Source organism: Echinops telfairi, unplaced genomic scaffold, assembly GCF_000313985.2.
Source record: "Echinops telfairi isolate 266 unplaced genomic scaffold, ASM31398v2 ScPeMD7_7457;HRSCAF=8495, whole genome shotgun sequence".
Taxonomy (NCBI): Eukaryota; Metazoa; Chordata; class Mammalia; order Afrosoricida; family Tenrecidae; genus Echinops; species Echinops telfairi.
Genome location: NW_022111357.1, coordinates 38,793,093 through 38,809,920, shown reverse-complemented (window position 1 = coordinate 38,809,920; position 16,828 = coordinate 38,793,093). Strand labels below are relative to the sequence as shown.

The window sequence follows — 16,828 nt, the reverse complement described above, 5'->3', positions numbered from 1 at the left end:
CGGGGCAGCTGAGCCCCGACGGCCGGCTGCGCAACCGGGGCCCTAGGACTCTCTCATGGCGTCCCTGGGACCGCGCTGAGAGCGGGGTGGCGACGCCGGCGGCGGCACCATGAGTCTGGTTCGGGCGCTGCAGGCGGCGCGACAGGGCGACCTGGACGTGCTCAGGACCCTGCACGCCACCGGCCAGCTGGGGCCCTCGCTGCGGGACTCCCTGGACGCGCAGCCCGTGCACCACGCGGCCCGCGCGGGCAAGCTGCACTGCCTGCGCTTCCTGGTGGAGGAGGCCGCCCAGCCCGCCGCGGCCCGGGCGCGCAACGGCGCCACGCCGGCCCACGACGCCGCCGCCACCGGCCACCTCAACTGCGTGCAGTGGCTGCTCTCGCAGGGCGCTTGCCAAGTGCAGGTGAGTCCGCTCCTGGCACGGGCGCCCTCGGCCCGGGACCCCGATAGCTGACGGGTGGGTGGAGTGGGGGACTCTTGGGCCCAGCTGAGCCCCACATGGAGTTCCTTGGGGGACTTTGCGTGGGGTGGGCTCCGGGGCTGAGAGCTCCCAGTCAGAGGCCCCAGCAATCCTGGGCCACTCCCTGAATGGGAAATGGGCTGTAGGGAGGCGGAGGGAATTAGGCTCCGTGGAACCAGTATTGAGGCAAAGCTCTGATCTCCCAGATCCTGTGGGGGTTGGAGTCGCACAGGGCTCGTGCCCTCCAGGTTTGGTGCACCCACCACCCCAGGCTGAGATGTGCATGGCCTGAAGGGCAGGGCAGGGGGCAGGGGGGTGGGGAGCTCCCAGGACAGAGGTGGACCCCCGACCTCAGTGTCTTGAAGCCCCCCCAGCCCTGAGTTGCTGCCTCACCACCACCACCCACACCCCTTGCCTGTCTTCCTGTCCCCAATGTCCACCTTGTTTTTCTCAGTGTCCCTTTGACACCACTGTGCCAGTCTGTCCCTGCCTGGGTTTCTGGCACTGCTAAGCCCCCGTTGGCAACCGCCCAGAAGCTGTTGAGTGTAAACCCTGGAGCATCAGGCCGGGTGGGTCGGTCCCCAGAGAGTACTGCGTGGGGGAAGGGTGACCAGCAAGGCCCTTCTGAGCAGTGACCTCCCTGGGGACCCCGGAAGCTGAGAGGAGGTAGCCAGCTGGCCGGCAGAGCCCTAGACTCGAGGAACAGTTAGTTCGAAGCTCTGAGGCGTGCAGATGAGTGTCCTGGGGGAGGGACAGCCAGGAGGCAGGTGTGGCTGGAGTGGGGGTGAGGCCCAGTGGTCACAGCCCTGAGGCCAGTTCCTGCAGGGGCTACTGGGTGAAGGTGAGGAATCTGGATGAGAAGCCGGCTGCTGGGGGAGGCAGTGGTGGGAGGGGTCTCTGGGTGTTGCCTGTGGTTAACATGCTCAGCTGCTAACTGGAAGGTGGGTGGTTCGAATCCCCCCAGCAGAAGAAAGGCCTGGTAATCTGTTTCTGAAATGACTGGTTAGTTGGTTAAATGATTGCTAGTCCTTTGACCCCCACACAATCTCCCTGAGTCTATTAGATGGCAATGGCTGGGCTAGAATGGGTGGGTGGTGACTGAGTTGGCTTGTTTGCTCCCAGGATGGTCAAACCCCGCTCCGCCCCCACTCTCTGCCCTCAGGAGGGCAAGGCCCTCTCCCACTCTTCCTGGGAGATGGCATCTTTACCCCTGGTTGCCTCTGTTATCAGGGCTTCCTGGTCATGTGGTCCATGCCCACCCGTGGGGGCATATTCCCCTGACTGTGTGTCCAGCCTTGTCTGGAAGCCTCCCTTCTCCTCCCACGACCCAGTGTCCAGCCCTCCCCTCACCCCCCTGAAGCTGCCATGGCAGAGGAGCTAGAAGAAGCAAGTGGCCTTGTGCCCAGCTTATCAAGTCCCCCGCCCTCACCCCCACTGGGCAGAGGGTCAGCATGAATGTGGAGTACTGGCCTAGATTCCTGGTTCTGCCCGGCCTGAGACCTACAGCTGGTAGAGCACTAGGGACAGGCTGGCACCCACAGACCTGGGCCCTCTGCTTACTGCATTCCCACTAAGAGACTCAGACCCACAATCCCTGAGGCTAGTGAGAAGGGAGGACCTTTCTCGAGAGTTGGGACTCAGGACACGGTATCACCAGGTCCTGCTCGGGTCACCTCTAGCCAGTCCTACACCCAGGCTCAGGGGCTGAGATGAGCCCATCTCCCAGGTGTGCACAAGCTGTCCAGCTCAGGGAAGGGCCTCACATCCACCTCAGCTTTCCGAGGAACATAGCAGCTTGGTCTCATCTTCCTCCCTGCCTCAACTGTCCCGTGTCAGCCTCACTACCCTGGTCCTCAGTTTCCTGTGCACACACACACCCCCTCCCAATTTCTTTCAGGAACTCCAGAGTTCCCTTTCTCGTGGAGCTTGGCTCGGGGTGTCCCATGAGTTCAAGCTGCCTCACACCCTCTTCTGTCCCTGCCACTTCCGGGTTGTTCCACGTGCTCAGGGCTGGAGCTCATTCTGTTCCCTGCGGTGTCCATTCTCCCAAACAAGCCGGCCTCTGGGCACAGACTTCGTCCTTCCGCAGGCGACTCCCACCACCAACCTGTTCCACACCTGCAGACTCGCCAATGAGCATGCTCCCAGAATCCTGGGCCCAGACCACAGCCTCATCCCTTTACGGTGCCTTGGGGGTGGCGGTGGGGTATTGGCCTAGCCTCTTAACTTCCATCCCTTAACAGCCAGTCCTGCACCTGGCTGCCCGCTTCGGCCACCCCTAGGACTGCCTGACCTAGGTCTGCCCGTTAGTACCAGAAGCTTCCTCCTCGGCAGAGGCAGGAACATGGCCAGGAGTCGAGGGGGTCTTTGGTGGGGGGGCAATTTTCTGCCCTAAGGTTGGGTTCTTGAAGCTGTCATGTACAAAGCAGACATGTCCGTTCCCACAAAACATGTTGGGGAGAAGGGGACGAGGGTTCAGGCTGTTACACCCAGGTGCCCCTTGTCATCCCAGTGCCAGCCCGGCCCTGCTCAACCCAGCCACCCCCACTCACTTGTACAGACTTTGGCACCTGGTCGTGGCCAATTCTTGAACAGAAATAAAACCTCCTAGTGCCAAGCCCTCGGGGCAACAGCGGGTGGCAGGGAGCTGAGCCTGGAAACACGGGGTGCTGAGGATCAGGGATGCCATCCCAGGTGTGAGTTTGTGAGTGTGCGGGTGTTAGGTGTTGTGACGCCGCCGCCAGGCCTTGTCCTGAGAACCTGATGCGTGCTGGGCACAGTGGGCTGTTGGGGACTGAGGTTCAGAAAAGACCTGCTCAGGGACAGACTCAGGATTGAAATTCCTGGTCAACTCAACCGCCCAAACAGTGGTCCAGAGAGACCTGCCTGCCCTCCCCAGCAGGGGCAGGTGGAGAGGACAGACTCCCCTGGAGGCTGCAGGAAGGCAGGGCCAGGCTTTTGAAAGAATTGCTCTCTCCCCACAGGACAAAGACAATTCTGGTGCCACAGTCCTGCACCTGGCTGCCCGCTTCGGCCACCCCGAGTTGGTGAATTGGCTGCTGCAGCATGGCGGGGCGGACCCCACCATGGCCACAGACATAGGTGCCCTGCCTATCCACTATGCCGCCGCCAAAGGAGACTTCCCTTCCCTGAGGCTGCTCGTCAGATACCACCCTAAGTAAGGACACCACTGGGTGGCATGGGCCAGGGGTCGGGGGAGATGAGAGCCAGCCACAATCCTCCAGCATCCCAGGGAATGGCCACTCCCCTGTCCTTCAGTGACAAGGGAGCAAGTCCAGAGGCAGCACCTACCCCAGAGGAGATTGCTCCTCTCCCCGGCAGTCCTCCAAGGACTCCCCAGGTTCACCCACCCCCCCAACCTGAGCTGCATAGGTAGACAAATGGGCAGCTGACTTGGGAGTCTGGGTCCCAGGCCAACATGCTGACCAGTCGGCTGCCCGGGGCTGTGGAGCCCAGGCCTGCGCTAATCCACAAGGCTGTTCTAAACGGAACTGGGGTGCCGCAGCACCTCCTCGGTCCTTCTAATAGGGAGAGGAGGAGCCACATCTACTTTCAAACTCCTTATCCAGCTCCTTCCTCTCCTGGTCAGACCACTGCCCCAGAGGCTTCTGGGCCAGGCCATCGAGAAAGAAAGTGGTCACTTCCTGTGGCCCTCTCGACTAGTCCCCAGTACTCAGATGGGGACATGGTACCCAGATCTCTCAGACCCATTGGGTGGGATGTCTGGTCTGAGGAAGTAGCTGATAGGGGGTGGGAACTCCCGGGACAGGATGGATGGGGGGAGGGATGTGCATGGAGAGATTGGGGCTAAGTAAAAATAGTGAGGTTGAGGGGAGGCTGTCGGGCCTCTTGTGATTTCACCAAGAGGAAAGAGAGACAAAGTCAATATCATCTCAGGGCCAATTCTTATGAGGCAGAGATTAGCCGAACCTCGCTTCAGCCTCTGTCAATTTCTGATACCAGCCCTCCTCCCACGGAGCTTGCTGCTTCCTTGCTGGGTTTGATAATTGTTGCAATGACTGCACAGAAGCACAAGCATGTGGTTTAGAGCAATAACTTGTTGCCATTCAAGATACAGAATACTTTGGATACAGTTCTTCTTCTGTCAGGGCAGTCTCCTCTCAACTGTCCTCCAAGGCGCACCCACCCTCCCTCAGCCTCCTGGCCTGCTTGGACAAGTTTCACCAAGCTCTTTAGTTCTCCTCTCTCAGCCCCATGGCCCCTTGTTCTCGGTCCTGCCAGGGTAAGTGGATCGATGTGCCCTCTGGCGGTAAGCCTCAACCGGAGGAGGATCAACTCCCTCTCCAAAAGTGTGCAACCCTAGTTCCCCCAATTAAGTGCCTGGGGACAACCCACTGCTGCTGCTGCTCTCGAAGGCTCTTGGTCCTCAGGAGCATCTCTACCTTCTCGGGGGTCGCAGCTCCTGAATCGAGGAGGTTCAGCCCAGAGATCTTGGGTCCAAGAGACACGTCCCACTCCTGGCTCTTCTGTCTGGATTGTAGCGAGGTCCTCCTTTCTACTGAGATGGCTTGTGTTAAGCTGATGGCAAAACTAAGCAGTCCTCCTGTTAGAGTCCCGTGGTGTCTCACTGGCATGGTCCCATGGACCTTATTGACTTGATGAGCAAGCTGGCCAATCGCCTCCGTGGGCCACATTTGCATAGCCCTACCCATCATTTGGTGGGAGTTACCAAGCCTCTGGCCAAAGGAGCCATACACAGTCATTCACAGCACCTCAGGCTCACACAAGGCTCCTGGGCCACAGTTGCCTAGATCCACATGAGGTAGTGGCAATCAGGGGGCCCCCGAGGGCCTGAGCTGGGGTGAAGGTTCTAACCTCCTTAGATGGAGGTGACTGTGGTCCCAGTATCGGGAGGGGGAGAGAGTCTACTGGTTCCACTCCTGAGAGCACCTTGCTCGCCACCAGCAAGGAGGCCAACCCCATTCCAAGGCATGTGGCAAGGGCATAGCAGCTGGTAGCTTCTTGGCCTGGCACACTGGTAGGGGTCCCAGGCAGCTCTGACTCCCACCAGGCTGGCTCCAGTGTCCCCTGGCAAGAAGTTCCTTGGTGTGGTCACTACAAAGCCAATGGATGTTCCGCCCTGGCAGGGGCTCTATTCCCAGCCACCTCATGAGGGGCCACTGGCAGCTTGGGCCCAAACACTCAGATCGTGTCAAAGTCAGGAGGAGCCCTGGTGGCATAGTAGTTATGAATAGGACTGCCATCTTCAAGGTCAGCAGTTCCAAACCACCAGCCGCTCCGCAGGAGAAAGATGGGGCTTTCTCCTCCTGTAAAGATTCCAGTCTCAGAAACCCACAGGGGCCGGTCTACACTATTGATCTGAAGACAATGAGTTTAGTTTTTTGGTTTGGTCAGAGTTAGGAGAGTTAGAGGAGGGTCCTTTCCATACCCGGGGTTCTGTCACTGATCCATGAGTTAGAGGCTCCAGGTGGGGTGGGGGTGAGCCAAGGCTACGCCAGGTACCCCCTCCACCGTACAGATGCTGATGCACACACGGGGTGGGCCCTGCTGCCCCTGGCCCACTCCCTCACTTAAAGCAGAGGACACTGAGGTCCTAAGATGGGAGGGCCATGTTCATGCAGCCAGTAAGCACCCATCGGACACTGTCAGTCAAGGAAATCACCACAATGGCCAGCCTCATCAGGCGCAAACTGTATGACCTGGGACCTGGAAGTGTAATATGAAATGCAGACAGAGGAATATAGGGTTCAGAGAGCCATTGGCCAACCCCGGACCCCTGTCTACAGAAAGACCCGGCATCCAGAATGAGTCCCAGGTCCTCAGGGGATGTTCCCTGGGGTCCTGGCGACCCTGGCCCCATCCCCAGACCATGCCAGATGCTGAGAGAGATTGAGCTCTGGGCCTGCCTAACTATGACCAGATAGAATGAATTGATAGGCCCCTAGCCCCCAGGAAGGACCATGAATCTCCCGGAAGTGGACAGGGACTCAGGCTTGGTCCCTGCTGCTGCAGCGTGTCGCCTGGCTGATCAGAAAGTGCCCTTGTGTGGCTCTCTGCTGTGGGGGCACGCCCAGGGAGCTGGGCCACGGGCTCAGAGGCTATGGTCCGCTCTGCTCTCGTGCCTCCCGCCTGCTGTGAATCTCAGTGAATTATTCACAAGGGCTCAGCCCCCTCCCTGGCAGGTGAGGGAGGAAGCCACTCCGATACCAGTGGAAACCTGATCCAGCCCAGGGAGGCCACTGGCAGCCAAGGCCATGAAGTGACAAGCTGCTGCGGAGGAGGTGGGGGGCTGGCCAGCCTCCGGAGGGCCCAGGACACTCAGGCTGCTGGGGAAGAGGGGACCTTCTGGGTGCTAGAGGGGGCTTGGGAATAAAGAGGACACTGCAGCCACCCAACACACTCCCAGTCTACCCTCTTCATTGTGGACATTGTCCCGGAAGCAGGGGGATGGCCACAGTGACCCTGAGTCCACTGTCCCCAGGGGGCCCTTCCCCTGAGTTTCCCGGGTGCAGAGGCCTAAGGGCTGGCTGGAGCCAGCTGCGGCCACTTCTGGCCTTGGGTCCTGGACAGGAGCTGTAGTGTTTGAGGGAGAGGAGACAAAGTATCCAAAGCCCAGAGGAGGCAGGGGGAGGACGGGCAAGGGACAGCGAGCCCTCAGGTCCCTGACCAGCCCCTCAGCACTACCCAGGCCCCCCGCAATGACCTCGTGGCTTGTTGTTGTCATAGCGACCACACACACAACCGAATGAAGTGCCGCCTGGTCCTGCGCCATCCCTGCAGCTGTTAGGTTTGAGCCCATGCTGCAGCCTCTGTGTCAGCCCATCTCGTCCGTCCTCTTTTCCGCTGTCCTACTTTACTAAGCACGGTGGTCTTCTCCAGGGTCGGCTGCCTCCTGAGAACGTGTCCAAAGTGCGTGAGACCAAGTTTCATCATCCTCACTTCTAAGGAGCACGTCGGCCTTGCCTTCAAGGCAGAGTTGTCTGTCCTTTGTCAGTCCGTGGTCCTTCTTCTTCAGCAGCATCCTGCAGGGGCATTGACTCTTCTTCCGTCTTTCTTCTTCAATAGCCAACTTCCACATGCGTGATGTCCGGCCCTAGAGACTGCCCCCTCTTGATAACATGCTCAGAGCCTTGCGTCTCAGGAGCATGTGGGTGTATTTCTTCCAAGATGGGCGTATTTGTTCTTCTGGCTCTTCCATCTCCACACGGGTCCTGGCTGCTCTGGGGCCTGGCTGCCCTGGGGCCTGGCTGCCCTGGGGCCTGGCTGCCCTGGGCCTGGCTGCTCTGGGGCCTGGCCGCCCTGGGGCCTGAGCAGCTGGAGGAGCCCCACCCACCTGGAGCCTGGGGCTTTGGCCACACTTCTGAAACAAGGCCACAGCTAATCCACACTGGGGTCAGGGCAGCAACCCTTGTCCCCTGAGTTAGGTATAGGCTCTGAGAAAGGAAGGGGTCAGAAAAGCCATTCTTGGGTGGAGCCCAGGAAGCCCCGCAAGACCTCTCACCTCACTCCCCTCTCGTGGCTCCCCTCACCCGGATCCCAAACCCTGCCAGCTCGCAGGGCCCTGTTGTAACCCTCTGCTCCAGACTGGTCTCTCGGTCTCTGCCTGGCCCTCTTCCAAGGCCCTTGAACATGTCCACAGGCTCCCTCCCCACTCAGTGCCAGGGAGAAAGGGTACTTCCCTATAGTGACCACAGACTCTCTTTCCTGACCACCGCCTCAGTGGCTCTCCCCATCCATGACTCTGCCCCCCTTCTTAGCCTCTTGGCTGTTCCCCCAACAGGTCAGCACCTCAGGGTCTGCCCCCAACTGTCCCTCTGCTGGGATCACTCCCCCAGAGTCCCCCCTGCCACTCCCATCCCTTCCTTCCAGTCCTGCTTCTTATCCCCCCTCAGTGAAGCTTGAATTGATTTCAACCCTCACCTCCAACCCCACACACTCACCTGCTATCTTTGGTGTCCTGCTTAAAATAATAATAATAATAATATTTTTAGAGCAGTTTTAGGTTTCCAGGCAAATGGTTTGCCCACCAAGTATAGAGAGTCCCCAGTGCCCCCTCTGTCTCTTGCACCATTGCAAATTTGGAGTTTCTGTTAGGAACTGAAGTGCATGGTTGGAGTAGAGTCCCTCTGTGTGTTCCATGATCCTATGGGTACTGAAAGCGAAGAGGGCTGAAAGCCCTGCCTGATGCAGACCCGGGACGACAACTGTCAGTGCGCATGAGACCTTCACCACTGGACCCACGGCAGCGTGGTGATCAGCGGAGAAAAGAGCGATGTCGGCAAGGATTCCGTCTTGTTCGTCACCAACAGCCACGGAAGCAGCGAGTGTATTGCAGTGGCCGGACCTGCTCAAAAGACTGCTTTGAGATCATCGAAAACTAAAGACGTCACTTTGAGTTCTAAGGTGGGCCTGCCCAAGCCGGGGTACTTTCAATGTCCTCCTACACCTGCAAAAGCAGGGCAGTGAACAATTGAATTACAGTGTCAGTAAAGAAGAGTGCCCGAAAAATAAATACCTCTGTCTTAGAAGGAACCCTGGTGGTATAGTGGTCATGCATTTGGCTACTAACCACAAGGTCAGCAGTTCAAAGCCACCAGCTGCTCTGTGGGAAAAGGACGTACCCTGTTCTGTAGGCTGACTAAAGAAACAAATTCAGTGACCCATATGTATGTTCCATTAGTCCATCAGTCCGATAGTAGCCCATAAATCTCTCTTCAGACACACGCAGCCACGTGCCCTCATGCCAAATGCAGGAAAATCACAGGCCAGTGGGTGCAAAGTCTTGTGGTTCCAATGGCAGTGGAAGCATCTCAGGGCTCAATGTGGCTCACCACTAGCAAGGTGCAGCAGAGAGAGGCCTGTCCCCAGTGAGCGCTTCATCTCGGTGGCACTTCCAAGTGAGGTCCTCAAGCTGGGACCTGATTGACAGGCTAACCTCCACCCGTGTCTTCCTCGGGTGAAAACCTAACTATCACAGTCCCCATGAGTCCGTATCAACTCAAAGGCAGGGAGTTTGGTTTGGAAGAAATACAGCCAAGAATGCTCTTTTGAAGCAAGGATGTGGGGTATCCGTCTCTAGTACTTTGAGCATCCTACCAAGAGAGAGCAGTCGGTGGAGAAGGCCATATGTTTGATAAAGTGGAGAGGCAGCGGAAAAGAGCAAGACCATCTACGTACGAGATGGGCTGACGCCACAGCTGCACAGGTAGCAATGATGGTGAGGACGGTGCGAGGGACGGGCCCTGGTTCCTGGATCCCGACGAGTCAGAAACGACTCCAGGCAGCAAGCATCTCCCCAGGCTTGAGAAATGCCTGTCACTGCCCACCTTTCCAGGGAGACGGCCTAGTTCCACTGTCCTAAAAATGCTCCCCCTGTCGCCCCTCCTCCCTCTCCCCGGCCCCTGGCAGCCATGGTGCTTCTGTCTGGCTCTGGAATTTGACCTCTTGCAGGAGGTCAGACTGTATTCAGGCTCCTGGAGCTTTTTCACAGGAGCTGTTTATTCCCGGTTCCCCCAGCCCTTCCTTTCTCGGGGCACTTTGATAGGAGCCTGAATCTGGGCGTGCTCCGTAAGTGGAGGGGTCCCGGAAGGCCTGTCCGAGATGAGAGCTCAGGAGCCAGAAGGGGCCACAGCAGAGCATTGTAGGTGAAGGACCGGTGGACTTGGGCGCTGCCGTCCAGTACCGGTACCGAAAGCCAAGCTCTGTAGGCTGGAGGGCTGTGGGAAGTGAGGGTTTCTGGGACTCTCACAGTTGACTGCTCTGGCTGTTGTTGTTGCTGTAATCATTGTTAGCTTCCATTGAGCCCATTCAGACCCCGCGTGCTCCCAGGGGAACCTGGCTCCGTAGGACCCTTCGAAGCAGCTCGCCTTTCTTCCAAGGCACCGTTGGGTGTGTCGGAACCACCAGCCTCTCCAGGCGTAGTCAAGCGTTTAATCTCTGTGCCACCCAGGGACCCCTGACTCTTCTAGACTCCTGCTGCCGTCTGGGCTCCATTTCTTTCCTGGGTCGGGCTTAATGTGGAGCTTTAAAACTCAGCCAGGAGGCCCAAGAAAACTTTCAAGAGACCCAGAGCAGGCGAAGGTTGTGGAACTTTCTCTTCGTAGACATCTTCTATCACGGGGCAGGAAGGGCTGGCAGTAGGGTGCCCCTGGAAAGGTCAGGCCCTGTGGGCGGGTAACTCCCTGTTCTCTGTGGCCGGACTAACTCTGAGCTGGCCCAAGCTCTGGACAGAGCGTTCCAGGAACCCTCAGAGGCAAGTCCGTGTGATCAGTGTGTGACCTGATCATTACAGCGTGTCCAGTGTGACCTGATCATTACAGCGTGTCCAGTCCAGCATGTTTTCCCCCCACAAGATCAGACAGGTCAGGATTGAGAGGATCGGCATTAGCGAGCTTCAGACTGACACGGGGGCTTGGCGCGCCCGCCCCAGTTTGGGCTTGAGGAGGAGGGTGGTGTGAGCCCTTTACCAAGATGGAGACCATGGGGACAGGGAGCTTGTGTCTGGGTTTCTTCACACTGTCATAACACAGATGCCACAAGTGGGTGGCTTTCAGGAACAGACCTTTATTTCCCCCAGTTCCAGAGACTGGCAATTCGAATTCAGGGGGCTGGTCTCTGTCAGCTGCTGTGGGCTCCGGGCCTTCTTTGGCGATGTTTATGTTCATGGCTTCTCCCTGTCTGTGCTTCTTCCTGGGTCGGCTGGGCTCTGGGACCCACCCTACATTGAAATGACCTCATTAGCATCCCCAAGACAACCCTGCTCCTCCATGGGATGCCATCCGCAGGGATGGGGACTGGGAGTCCAAGGCGTCTTGGAAGGCTTATTCAGTCCATCGGGGCACATAGCGTTCGAGAGGTTTCTAGGAGTGCGATGTGAGGGCTGCACTGGGGGCCAGGTCTAAGCGAGAGGGTAGAACAGAGCCGGGGTACAGGCTTACCAGGGAAGGAGCATGTAGAAGGGCGGGTTACTGGATCGTGGCAGGGGGCACCCCCACATTTGGAGACGGGGTGGAGGGTGAGAGGCCAGCCACGCCAAGGAAGCTGAGAAAGGCCAGGCGGGTGAGGGTGCCTGGCCTTGAAGCCAGGAGAAGCCAGCATTTGCAGACAGGGCTGCCTGTCACTGAGAGGTCAAGTCTGATGGGGACAGAGAAACTGCCAGGTGCTCACATCAAGGTGGCGGTGCCGAGGCCTGATGACAGATGAGGGGACAGTGATCCGGACAAGGTGGCAGCCGGAGGAAATATTTCACTTTTCCACCTTCCTCACTAGCGGCCACCGAGCGGCGGCAACTATGATGCCCATTCTCCAGATGAGGGAGCCAAGGGTGGGCAGGTTAAATAACTCACTAAGGGCAGCATGAGGGCTGGGCAGAGACTGGGCTTGGTCCTGGAAAGCTCCCCTGTGCCCATTGCTATGGTAGACCAGGTCCAGAGACTCCCTCCAGGACCGTACCCCTCCTGGATGTCCATCCAGGTTAGCAGTGTCCCCCACCCACAGCTGGTCCTCTAAGGACCCAGGGAGGGGGGATCCTAGACTCAAACTGTGCCCTCCCCCCGGCCGGACCAAGTGCCAAACTGTGTACAGTGCAAGGGCCTCTCTAGTCCTGAGCACCCCACTTCAGGCATAGGAGTGAGGACATGGCACATGATGGGAGAACTTGGGTTCACACCAGGACCCTTCGAAGCAGAGCCGAGGCCTCTGGTAACTCCCTGCATGGCCCCTGACCCCACACAGCCTGAATACCTCCACAAAGCAGGCTCCTCGGATTCTGGGCAGCTTGTCCTGGCAAGATGTATGAAAGGCACACATCTTGTCTAGTCTCTGCAGTGGGACCAAGGGGTGGGGGTGGAGGGCAGGGGGTAGAAGCACAGACCTACAGATGGACAGAGGGCAGGAGTGGATGTCAACATGCACAGTTAGCGTCAAAAGCAGGCCCTGTGGTCAGACAGACTCAGGCTCGAATCCTGTCGGCCCCTTCCTTGGTCTGGTGACCGTAGTCTTGTAAAAAGGGAGCAGGACCCACACCTTTGTGGTGAGCTCATCCTGAGGCGGACTGAGAGAATGCAGGTGTTGTACGCGTTATGGTTCTTGGCAGAGAGAAAACGTTCACCAGACAGCAGCTGCTCTTATGATTACTCACGATGACAGTCGTTGTTGGTGCCATCAAGTCAACTCTGAGCCATCGCGACCCCGTGCACAGCAGAATGAAACAGTACACGGGCCTGCACCATCCTCACAACTGAGCTTATGTCTGAGCCCACTGCCGCAGCGTGTGTCCACCCATCTCCTCGAGGGCCTCTCCACTTTACCAAGCCAAAGAAACATGTCCTTCTCGGGGACTGGTCTCTCCTGACAAGATGTCCAAAGTCTGGAAGATGAAGTCTTGCCCTCCTGGCCTCTAAGGAGCACTCTGGCCTGACTTCTTCCAGCTCCGGTCAGTTTGTCCTTTCAGCAGTCCCTGGTACTATCTATATTCTTCCACAGCGCCGCAATTCAAATGCATCGGTTCTTCAACAGTCTTCCTGATTCGGTGCCCGACTTTCACATGCCTATGATGCAATGGAGGAGACCAGGGTTTGAGTCAGGTGCACCTCAGTCCCAAACTAACACCCTTACCTTACTTTTCAACACATGAGAGAGGTCTTGTGCAGCAGATTTACCGAATGCAATATGTCTTTTGTTCTCTTGACTGCTGCTTCCATGAGCGTTCACTGTGGATCCAAGCAAGGCAAAATCCTTGCCAACTTCAGCCACTGCTCCATTGATCATCATGTTACCTACTGGCCTCGTGATGAGATTGTGGTCTTCCTTACACTGAGTTGTAATCCGGACTGAAAGCTACAATCCTTGATCTTCATCAGCAAGTGCTTCAAGTCTTCCCCCACTTTCAGCCAGCAAGTTCGGGTCATCTGCATGCTGCAGGTTGTTCATGACCCTTCCTCCCATCCTGATGTCACCCTGCTCTCCAGAGAATCCAGCTTCTCCGATGATGGCTCAGCATATAGACTGAACAAGTATGGTGAGAGGACACAACTCTGATGCACACCTTCCTGATTTTAAACCATGCAGTGTCCCCTTGCTCTGTGTCACAACTGCCTCTTGATCCATGGACAAGTTCCTCTTGAGCGCAATGAAGTGTTCTGGAATTCCTATTCTTCCCAAGGTCATCCACAGTTTATTATGATCCACACAGTGGAATGCCTTTGCATAGCCAATAAAACACAAGTAAACATCTTTTGGTGTTCTCTGCTTTCAACCAAGATCCATCTGACATCGGCAATGATGACCTTGCTCTACGTCCTTCGGAATCTACCTGGAACTGGCAGTTCCCTGCCAATGTGTTGCTGCGACAGTTGTTGGAAGATCTTACGCCAAATTTTACTTGTGTTTGAAATCAGTGATGTTATCCTCTAGTTTGAGTTTTCTGTTGGAATGGGCACAGCTGTGAATCTCCTCTAGTTGGGGGCCAGGTAGCTGTCTTCCAAAGTTCCTGGCTCAGGCAAGTGGGTGCTTCCAGTGCTTCTTCAGCTAGTTGAAACATTTCTATGGGTTTTCCGTCAATCCCTGCAGCTCGTTTTCTGCTAATGGTCTCTCTCAGCTGGAGTCCGCTCTCTCTGCTTAGAGCTTTGCCCCAGGGCCTGGCACGGAGCAGGTGCTCAGGAAGTGGTAGTCAGGAATGAGCCCGATTAGACGAGACCACTGTCATTCCAGGCTCAGAGTGGTCTCATTTCCCCCTAGAGCCCCCCTGTCTCCACAGCTCCTTGCTGTCACTCCAGAGGGCTAGCTGTGCACCAGCGTGGGGACAGGAGCAGGCTGAGTGAGAGTGCTAGCCAGTACCCTGGCCAGAGGCGATGGCCACCACTGCCCCCTTCTGGCCCAAATCCCGCAGGGTGCTTGCTCCTCCGCAGGTGCAGGCTGGCTGGGTATCTCTGGGGCACAGACACCAGTCAATCCAGTGCAGGCAGGGTGGGTTCTCCATACTGAGAGGGGGCCCCAAGACCCTGAGGGGTGGCCCCCTCCAGACTCAGACTCACGGGACCCCAGCACTCCCTGTGCCTTGGTTACGGGGTGAATAATTCAGGTGGCTGTGTGATGGTCATGAAATATTGAACAGACTGTTAGTGACGTGGCAGCAGGGGGGTGGGTGTGCAGGGGCGGCGCGGGCACTGGGCTGTGGAGACCGGTGGCCATGGGCCAGGCTGCGCCTGAGGTGAAGTGTGTGGGTGGCTCCTGAGGGCCCTGCTTTGGACAAGGATGTGATGAGGCACGACAGTCAGCCCAGCTCTGGGGCCTGGTGAGGGGCAGGGTCCACGCCAGGGAGGAAGAAGAGGACAGAGTCTGGGTGCCATGGCAGTTAAGCGGCCAGGGAAGAGGACAGAGACCCAAGGGTGGAGGAACCAGAAGCCCAGGGCAGGGTTGGGGGTAGGCCAAGAAGGATTGCGAGGGACAGAGAGGCAGGGAGGTGGTGGCTGAATGGGAAATTAAGGAGGTAAGTGGCCTTGGGTGGGGGGGATGGCCCCAGGCCAGCAATCAGGTGAGTGAGGGAGTGAAAGTGATGAAAGGGTAGGGTGGTGGTGGTGTTGAAAGTCATCAAGTCGGTGCTGACTCACAGCGACCCAATGCGCAACAGAAGGAAACACTGTCCAGCCCTGGGACATCCTTAGGACTGCCCCTGCCCCCAAGCCCACGTAGCAGCCACACTGTGTCCATCCATCTCGTGGAGGGCTATCCTCTATATCACTGTGCCAAGCGTCCTGCTCTCTCCTGACATCATATCCAAAGCACGTAAGAGGAAGTCTTGCCATCCTTGCCTCTGTGGAGCCTTACTTCTTCCCAGACCCATGTGTCCTTTTAACCATCCGTGATGCTTTCAATATTCCTCTCCAGCTCCAGCAGGGTGAGGCCAGTGATTGATACTGTGGGTGACTGAGTGGGTGGGTCGCGGCAGAAAAGGAGGTGGGTGGGAGGATATGATATCAGAAAAAAGTTGCCCTTCCCGGGACCCAATAGGATGTGTCTCCCCCGCTTCCCCTTCTCTGGCTTGATGAGAAAGGTGGGCCGCTCAGAAGTCTGGGCCTAGATTTTGGCTCCACCTGGTGCGCAAATGCCGATACTGCACCCTGGACGTGCCCTTCCTAAGCCACGCCTTTGAAGTGCCTATTTGAAGTCAGAGCAAACCAAACAGGAGGCTCAGGGCAATACCCAGGCCAGTGGCTCTGTTCCCCTGCAGCATTCTCTGCCAAAGGGCTGGCTCCTCGTTCCCCAATCAGGTCCGCCCCAAGCTAGGCCTGAGGGACACCCCTGAGACAGGACCTAGCTTGCTCCTCATTGTATCAGTTCAACTCCCTGAGCTCCGACTAAGGGCCGGGCTCTGTAACAGAAAGTCAGATGCCACAGAGAGCCTGTGAGGTGGGCAAGACGCAGTTGAGCCTCACTTGTCGCTTTGCAGAATGAGAGTGGTAATCAGGCCTACGAGTGGTGGTGCCCTGGGTGGTGGTGGGCTGCTAACCAAAAGGTTGGCAGTTTTAATCCTCCAGCTGCTCTGCAGGAAAAAGATGAGGCACGCTCAGATAAAGCTCTAAAGAAGCAGTCTGCTCTGCCCGACTGGGCTGCTTAGGAGTCGGAACTGACTTGATGATAATAATAAATATTATTATTATTTATAGAAGTATGTTCCAATATTGAGACTCAAAGCGGCAGTGGACCGCTGGGCAGAAAATTTAGGGAGGCCCAGTCACCAAGACCCTTGGAGACCGTGTAAAATGACGAGTGGCTCAGGAAGATTTGCATTTTCAAAAGGAGGGCACCCACTGGGATGGTCTCCCCAAGGGAGAGGAGGAGTGGGAGAGGCATGGGGCAGGAAGCCAGCCCCTCCCCAGTCCCTGGTCCACGCCCTCCAGCGCCCCAGAAAGGGCCAGAGGGTGTAAGGACTGAGGAGCGGCGAGTAAGAGCTGAGGTCCCAGAGCCACCTGGCTGCATCTCCGCAGGGGAGTGAATGCTCAAACCAAGAATGGTGCCACGCCCCTGTACCTGGCGTGCCAGGAGGGCCACCTGGAGGTGACGCAGTACCTGGTGCAGGAGTGCGGGGCGGACCCGCACTTGCGCGCTCACGACGGCATGACTCCGCTGCATGCCGCGGCACAGATGGGCCACAGCCCTGTCATCGTGTGGCTGGTGAGCTGGGGGACTGAACGGGGCGGAACCCGCAAGGAGCAAGGCAAAATCCTTGCCAACTTCAGCCACTGCTCCATTGATCATCATGTTACCTACTGGCCTCGTGATGAGATTGTGGTCTTCCTTACACTGAGTTGTAATCCGGACTGAAAGCTACAATCCTTGATCTTCATCAGCAAGTGCTTCAAGTCT

General features: G+C 57.3%; 1 protein-coding gene across 1 annotated transcript in view; it reads left to right on the top strand.

Annotated features, from left to right (window-relative positions):
* Positions 1-109: 109 nt before the first annotated feature.
* Positions 110-16,828, top strand: part of ESPN (espin) — a 34,609-nt gene continuing 17,890 nt past the window's right edge. Inside the window, exons 1-3 of the mRNA XM_045299214.1 lie at positions 110-403; positions 3,445-3,638; positions 16,450-16,636. Of these exons, the coding sequence (XP_045155149.1) occupies positions 110-403; positions 3,445-3,638; positions 16,450-16,636 (675 nt within the window). The remainder of the gene's footprint in view (positions 404-3,444; positions 3,639-16,449; positions 16,637-16,828) is intronic.